Source organism: Bidens hawaiensis, unplaced genomic scaffold, assembly GCF_021521415.1.
Source record: "Bidens hawaiensis isolate Kalapana, Puna unplaced genomic scaffold, B.hawaiensis_p1.1 tig00004357_1, whole genome shotgun sequence".
Taxonomy (NCBI): Eukaryota; Viridiplantae; Streptophyta; class Magnoliopsida; order Asterales; family Asteraceae; genus Bidens; species Bidens hawaiensis.
In genome coordinates, this window is record NW_027491262.1 from 1,653,902 (window position 1) to 1,662,228 (window position 8,327).

Below are 8,327 nucleotides of genomic sequence, written 5' to 3' on the forward strand. Positions count from 1 at the left end.
CATAACATATATGGGTAATTAAAACTTAAGCATTTTGTATTTGTTTATCGTTGTATAGTGGTAGAAATCGGAAATATAAGATTAAGTGGACTAAGTGGATCCAAACCCCATTTTTATTTAAGTTGCCCATCTTGGGTCTTGGGTATTGCTAGTTGGTTAGTTTAATAAAATTTCCGCTATTCAAAAAAAAAAAAAGAAAAAAAAACTTTGTTTTTGTTTATTGTTATCACATTTATAGTCGATCTTTGAACAAAAATATTTATATAAGAGTCTATTTTCATCATCATCATCATCATCGTACTCAGTATATCCCACCAATAGCAAAGCTATGGTAGGGTCTGAGGAGGGTAAGATGTAGACAGCCTTACCTCTATCCCATGGGGATAGAGAGACTGCTTCCGGTGAGACCCCCGGCTCGATAGTAGTTTTGCATCAAGCCTTTGACATATTACATAAGGCACATAGCACTCAATCATCGGGACGCCGGCTGATTGGTGCATGTACCCTTGTCTTTCGGCTATCAACGCCACCACATGATGCCTGATTAACCTTCCATCACTTTTAACGTTATTTTCACAAAATTAGTAAAATAACGTCAAAATTAGTGCAATTTTACTTTTGCCCACCCGAGGGTTCACACATATATACATTATATGCGCGTACCGCAAGCAGGGCACTATATAAGAGTCTATTTTAGTACTCGTTAAGGCACCTGAAAAATTTTGAAGATGGCCCTGTTCAAATCATTGGTCAATGTCTTGTCAAATCTAACTGATTTTTGTGTTAATGTTTGCATCACTACATATATTAATATGAACCTTTTGATATGATTTGAATGTGTAGTTACGTTTGGATGTGACACGAAGTGTGGGAAACGATGTGCGAATGCAGGCTACAAAGAGCGATGTTTGCAATATTGCGGGATCTGTTGCAACAAGTGTCTGGGTTGTGTTCCTTCTAGTCCTTATGCTAGCAAGTCTGAGTGCCCTTGCTATCGCGACTTGAAGAACTCAAAGAAGAAACCCAAGTGCCCTTAATTAGTTGTGGTGTTTTATGTTTCATATGCTATGTTTTTAGGTTCTAAAATACAATGTGCTTTATATGTCTTGATGCATATTTATGAGTGTTATATTGCTTTGATAATAAAGTTGTGGTTCATGTATGTAAAAGTACCATAACTCGTCTTATATGGTGAGAGGATCATGTAAATCAGACGAATTTTATCTTTACAGCGAAAAATCTGTACTTGATCTATTTTACTTTTGCAGTCGGGAATGATCTTGTGATGATCGAAGATATCTCTTAATGAAAAGACGGGTATAGGTTTTATCTTACATCATTGACTTCACATGGTCCAAATTATGTTTTTAATTTCATGAGTAGCCGTTTCATCAAATATCCCACGAAGGCATTTATTTCGACATCATATAATACGACATTTAGAGCATGTTTGGGATTGAGTTTGAAAAATGCTTAATGGCTTATTAGTGTTTTTAAAAAGCCAATAAGTTAAATGGTGTTTGGCAATCACACTTTTTTTTTATTTTAGCTTTTTGAAATGGTTAAAAAGCAGTTTCCCAAAAGCCCCAAATCTTGGCTTTTCAAAATGGCTTTTTAAAAAAACCTATAAGCATTTTTCAAACTCAATCCCAAACATGCTCTTATATTGCGTAACTAGATTTTATCTCCCGTATTACGGGGGTTGTTTTATATTATTCATTTTTCATATTTATTTATGTATATTTGGATTTTAATTTTATTTATTGTAAAAAAGTTAATAATTAATATACTTGAGGTTTGATGATGAAATGGTTAATGATATGTTATAATCCGTTTTAAAAGCTATCTGAGTTTGGTGATACACATTACCCGTTTATTTTCTTTATTATAAAATTGTTTTTTAATTATAAATAATATCTTTTTTTAAATAGAATAGGATATTAATTTTTAGTATATCCATATTTTATAGGATTTTCATGTCAAATATTTGAAGAGATTAATTTTTAATATAATGAGATGATATAACCCGTTTAAGAGCTATCTGGGTTTGGTGAGACCTTTATCCGTGAATTCGGATTAAATGCTTGAGAAGCCTTCATTTACAAATAAAACAATCTGATGACTTGAGAGAATGGTTGTTTTACATTTTTCGTTTTTTAATATTTAGTTTTTGGATTTTAATTTTTTTTATTATAAGAAAGTTAATAATATACTTTTTTTTGAAAGACCAACAAAGATTATATTAAATAACACAAACTAGCAAGGAGCTAGACCAATAAAACATCTACCAAAGCCAAACCAAAACCAAAACAACACCAGCAACAAAGTAACAACAAAACACTCCTAATTCCATCTAAAACTACGTCAATCTTCCTAAGTTAAGCCCCTTCTTTTTAACCGAGATTTAACCCACAAGTAACCAATAGCTTTGACTTCTTCAAACATATTATGCGGGAGAACCGATTGAGTTAATAATATACTTAGTTAGGGTTTAATGATGAAAGGATTTCACAAATAAATGATATGTTATAACCCGTTTAAAAGCTATTTGCATTTGGTGACCCATGACCCGCTTATGTTTTTTACTATAAAATTGTTTATTAGTTATAAATAATATCTTTTTTCTTTTTAAATTGGATATTAAATTTTAGTATATCCTTATTTTATAAGATTTTCATATTAAGTAATTGGTATGATTAAGTTTTAATCTAACGAGATGTTATAACCAGTTTAAGAGTTATCTGGTTTTAGTAAGACCCATACCCATGAATTTTGGTTAAATCAATTAGAGACCTCCATTTAAAAATCAAGCAATTTGGTGACTTCCATAAAAGGAGGGAGCGACCACATCATGACACATAGGATTTTAGAGGTTTCGTTTATATATATTATAGATAGATATGACATTTATTGCGTGAGGCCTATTCGACATTGTGGGTTCGAAACAAAGTTAGATGTGTAATAAATTAATTTGACTAAATTACATTCATTGTATGTCTATTTTAAGAATTATTTTTATGTATTTGAAAAATTACAGATTTGATGTCATATAGTAATATGCTTACTATTTGTAAAATAACACGTCACGTTGTTGCCACATAGACAGTGAATTTTAACTAACCAACTTATAAAACAAGCGTTGTGAACATGGTTTATAATTAAACATGGTATTAAAAAAAAACAAAAAAAAGTGATTGGTTTAAAATTGTACTTGTAATTTCAATCTAATGATGATAACAATTACATATTATAATACTTTTCAATTAGGACTAGCGGTGCATAAACCGGTATAAAACTTAAAACCAGTTTGGGTTGAAACTGGTTTAGTTTGTTTAACAAAATTCAAAACCGTTTTATGATCGGTTTCGATTCGGATAAAAACTGGTTTCTTGACTAGGTTACGATCATTTTCGGTTAGGGTTTTGATCGGTTTTGCTTCGGGTTTCGACCGGTTTCGGTTCAGCTAGCCAGTTTGGAACAGCTGAGAAAATTACACCGGTTCCGACCTGTCACATGTGGTTGCAACCGGTTCTAAACCGGCTTCAAACTGGTTTAGAATCTGTTTGATTTTTGGGTCGGTTCGGTTAATCGGTTTATTTGCCCATCTCTAATTAGGACCACTAGGGATGAGCTCGGTACCGTATTGGTACCGAAAATCCTGATCCCGAAAATCACAAATTTTTGGTACAGGTATCGATATTTAAGGTAAAATTCGGGAAATACCGGTACCGTACCGGCCCCGAAAACTCAAAACCTTTGTACCGATTCGATACCGACGGTACCAAATCGGTACTGATTTCGATACCAGTGCCGAACCGATACATATAACAATCGGTACCATATCGAATTTGTTCATCCAAAGGACCACTACTTTACCTCTTTTTAACTAACTAATATATATATGGATTTAAAACATTAAATAAAGTTAGAAAGAAAATCATTAGACTTAGGTATATTGGTTTTTAATGATTCAAACTATTGTCTTTTGGTCACTGCTGGTCCCAACTAATGAATTTGCTACTAATGATCCCAACTTTTAAAGTATTTGTTTCTAACGGTCCGCAACTAACAGAATCCTAACGTCGTTAGTTTCAGGTCGCTGGAAAAACAGTTTTTGCCAGAAAACTCAATTATTTCCTCGAAAACTCAACATTTTCGTCCCAAATATCTTGGTAACTTCGTATTGGACCTTTAGGAATATTTTCCAAGTAAAAGCCCCAATTATTGTGGTCGCCGGAAACCCTAGAACCATCCGTCGGAATCGGTTGATGGCGCTCAAGTGGTGGTAGTTGGTTAGCGGTGAGTCAATTGGTGGTGAGTACGGTGTTCAGGTGGTGTTTTCTGGTAACAAATTTGAATTTTCTGGCCAAAAACGTTTTCCCGACAACCTGAAACTAACGGCGTTAGGATTCAGTTAGTCGCGGACCATTAGGAACAAATACTTTAAAAGTTGGGACCATCAGTAGCTAATTCATTAGTTGAGACCAATAGTTACCAAAAGACAATAGTTGGGATCATTAAAAACCAATATACCTTAAGACTAAAAGCCAATACTTATTACCTTAAGACTAAAAGCCAATACTTATTTCCAAATGGTTTCATTAACCATTCGTTAAAATTCATTCTTTACAACATACAACTCTTGTGAGTTCAAATAATAACAAATTAATCATCATACGTAACATCATCTCTACTATAAATTCTTATCATCAGAAATTATCATTTGTTAACTATCCAACAACATAGTTGCACCCGAAAAATCGACTAACTTTCGCTACTTGCTCCGTCGTTGGTTCCTAAAGTAACTAAGCAACGATTGCGCCTACACGGTAACAAAACCAACCCCACATTATTAAAAAACATAAAACAGAATTAAAACAGAAAAAACCGAACCAAAACAGAAAAAAATAAAAAGTACCTTTTCTTTAGCTCTCGGTGTACCCGTCCGCGACAAAGCGGCCAATGGTGGGACCGCCCCTTGATGAAGGACCATGTTACAATACCGATTACTATTCGTACACAACTGTAAAAGAGCTGCAGCCGCATTCTCCTTACCCCGAGCCGAACCCAACTCGACGACTTCAACCAACATTGGTATCCCACCCTCTTGACCGATCTTGGCCCGACCCTCGGGAATTGTAGCTAGATTTGACAAAACCGCAACGGCCTTATCAAACAACCCGGTTGTCGGGTCCATCAACTCCACGAAAAACTTAACCGCACCCTCGTTAACAATACAGGCCTTGTTTTCGTGGAATGTAGATAGGTTAAATAAAGCTGTGGCTGCATCTTTCTTCCCCCTCGGGGTCCCGTTCGCTAGTAACTTAACTAACGGCCCGATCGCCCCAGCCCGCCCGATTTTTATCTTGTTTTCTTCGGTTAACGATAGGCTAAAAAGTGTTGCAGCCGAGTTTTCCCGAGCCTCCGAGCTCCCAGTTTCGAGGACGTGTATTAACGGGCCGAGTGAGTTGGAGTTACCGATTATGGTCTTGTTTACGTCGTTTATCGACAAGTTTAAAAGGGTCGTAACGGCATTTTCTTGGATGTTTGTGTCGGGTGAATGTAGAAGCTCGATTAATAACGCGATCGCCCCACATTTTGCTATTACGTTTCGTATATCTTTATCATTTCGGGTCAGTAACCGGAGTTCAAGCGTGGCGTTTTTAACCGTTTCAAGTGAAGTGCTAGTTAAATCATCAACTAGTTGTTCAACTTGTGTTTCAACTTCGGGTTCGCTAACCAACCCGATTCTTGGCCCGAATCGTTGAGACGGTTGGAAAGGTCTATTCCATATTCTGGTTCGTGACTGGGTTCTTAATCCCGGTGAGTATTCACTCGGGTTTGGTTCCTGCTCCACTCCACCGCCAGCTAAAGATTCTTTTTCTTTAGCTGCTTTTTCTTTAGCTAGCGGTGGAACAGAGTCAACAGACACCTCGTGCCCGTTTTCTGACACTCCAGGCACGGAATCTTCTGAACACGAACGGGCATGACGTTCTCGTTCCTCGAGAGAATATTCTTCATGGTGGGGCCCACTTAAGTTCTCCACATTGTTTAAATCACACCAGCTTGCGATTAACGCCTTAACCGTGTAATTAGGAATAAGATTAATGTGCACAAGGGTCTGCATTGTCTTGGGACAAACTCTAAGACCAAGATCAATCCATTTACGAATATACCCTCGCTCGTACGTTTGACCCGATGCCACAATCACCGGGTCGGTCATGAGTTCGAGTGATAACGGGCAGCAAAAGTCGGGTGGGACCGGGACCGTGTTGCAGCCTTGCGACTGCTTTGTTGACTGCTTTGTTTCAACAAAGCAGTCATGCATGAAAGTAACAAGATTAATAATTTGTTCAATATTCTCTACATCATTAATATGTTCTAACTGTTCTGCATTCTCCTTTAGCGTCTCGAGAGCGACTAACTCGATTAAAAGTTCTTGGTTCGTGTTTAAACTAAGCAAGTCAGCAATTTTTGACCTGATACCCGAGACCGGTTTTATGCCTTCAACTTGATCTTTTATAGCTTTCGAGATAATATCCGATTGCTTTTCGTATCCCATGTGTTTAATATTCTCCGTGCAATGCTGCAATCGATTATGTTATTTTAAAAAAGGTCATGAACATAAAAGTTCGCTGTAGCAGTGTGCGTGGGCCGGTTTTGGGTTCAAACTGTGCCAGAAACCAAAAGTTTGGTTTTTGAAAACCGTCAGGTTTCGGTTTTCTTTCAGTTTTGCCATTTCGGCTTGCTGAAAGGAAAGGCCCAGAATAATGAATTTGGCCACGAAACTTTAAGCCTGAACTTTTTTGTTTATTAATTAATTATTAATTGACTATCACATATTTGGGTTTACAAATTTTGGGCTACAAAATTTATTATATTTTTATGAATACATAACATTCAAAAATAAGGTTATAATCCTTAAATTCATTAACAAAGTTTTTTTTTTTTACAGGTTTGGTTCAGTTTTTATGGTTTGGTTCTTTTTTTTATTCGGTGGATGCAAAAATGAACCAAAAATTAAGTTTTCGAAAAAAGCATAAAATCAAACCTTCGGTTTTGGGTTGGATTCAGTTATGCCAATTATTTCAGTTTCATGCACAACTTTTTTATTAAAAAAAATAAAGTATATCATCCATAAATTCAACAACAAAAGTCGTTTTATTTTCGTTTTCACTGGCTGAGCTTAGTTATATAAATCGGTTTGGTTTTCATGGTTCTATGTTTTCAGTTTCAGTAGACACAAAATCAAAACCGAACCAGAAATTTGGTTTTTAAAAAGACATAAAACCAAACCATCGCTTTTGGTTATTTCGGTTTCAACTGCAATTTATAAATATACCTCAAGTGATGCTGAACTCAGTCCAACAGGCAGTTCTTCACATGACTGAAGCAAGTCAACAAGGTCAACGCCACGGGCTTGAACTTCTGTAAACAACGATTCGACCTTCAAAACCTTCGAATCAGATAAACCGGTCACTAACACAATATTTCAATATCATATATATTATATAAAAAAACTATTCATACAAACTTACAAAGTAAAGTTTACTCATTAATGGATGAGAGTCTGCAAGAATCTTTTTGAGTTCATCAACAGACTGATTCAAGCCTGCAAAGTTGTCTTGAAGTGCTTCATCTGATGCCACATCAGCGTCGATAACAGACTCAAGTATCGGCTTAAGTAGCTTCAACACTTCTTCAATCTTGATGTAATAGTTTTGAACAAATTCTATAAATATGTTATCTTGTTGGCATGACAGATCAAGAACACTAGATATGTTTTCCAAAAGTGTTTTTAATAGTGATATCTCCATTGCATCAGTTAACCAACACCTGACATTAATATGAAGACAATAATGGAAGCTCGCTTAATAAATGAACGAACATGAAGCAAAATTATTAACTATAAAAACAAAAATATATGTGAGTATTATGTGATTAAGTTTTATGTAAATTAGCATATGAATATGAATGATAAAAAAACACAGCCGGACCAAACCGTTACACCGATCACGTAAAATTTGCCAACTCATATAAAGCATTGTTTGTGTTTGTGAAATATGGACTGTTCATGAACAAGTTCATTTACTTGGCGAACGTACATGAGCAAGAAATATTGTCTAGTTAGCTGTTTGTGAACCGTTGTTTGTCCGACAAAAGCTTAATGGACCAATGTTTTCATAACCAAATCTGACAGCGAACCGACCGGGCAATAGGCTCACCAGTTCAACCGGTCGAATCGGTTGGACCGGGCGAATCACTTTTCTCTAAAAACGATGATTAAGGTTGAAAAATAGAATTTTCAAAAAAAAAATCATAATAAA

At 35.7% G+C, this 8,327-nt stretch overlaps 1 protein-coding gene across 2 annotated transcripts; it reads right to left on the minus strand.

Moving 5' to 3' along the window:
* Nucleotides 1–4,738: 4,738 nt before the first annotated feature.
* LOC143626334 (U-box domain-containing protein 4-like) lies at nucleotides 4,739–7,832 on the minus strand. Of its 2 annotated transcripts, none has more exons than XM_077096462.1 (4): nucleotides 7,539–7,832; nucleotides 7,343–7,456; nucleotides 4,919–6,574; nucleotides 4,739–4,822 (listed from the first exon to the last, which is right to left on the minus strand). In XM_077096462.1, exons 1-4 carry the CDS (start codon nucleotides 7,815–7,817, stop codon nucleotides 4,775–4,777), a joined length of 2,097 nt encoding a protein of 698 aa, XP_076952577.1. In that variant the 5' UTR covers nucleotides 7,818–7,832; the 3' UTR covers nucleotides 4,739–4,774. The 2 variants fall into 2 exon arrangements, with proteins under 2 accessions (XP_076952577.1, XP_076952576.1); XM_077096461.1 differs by having other exon boundaries at nucleotides 4,919–6,586.
* Between the last annotated feature and the right edge of the window lie 495 nt (nucleotides 7,833–8,327).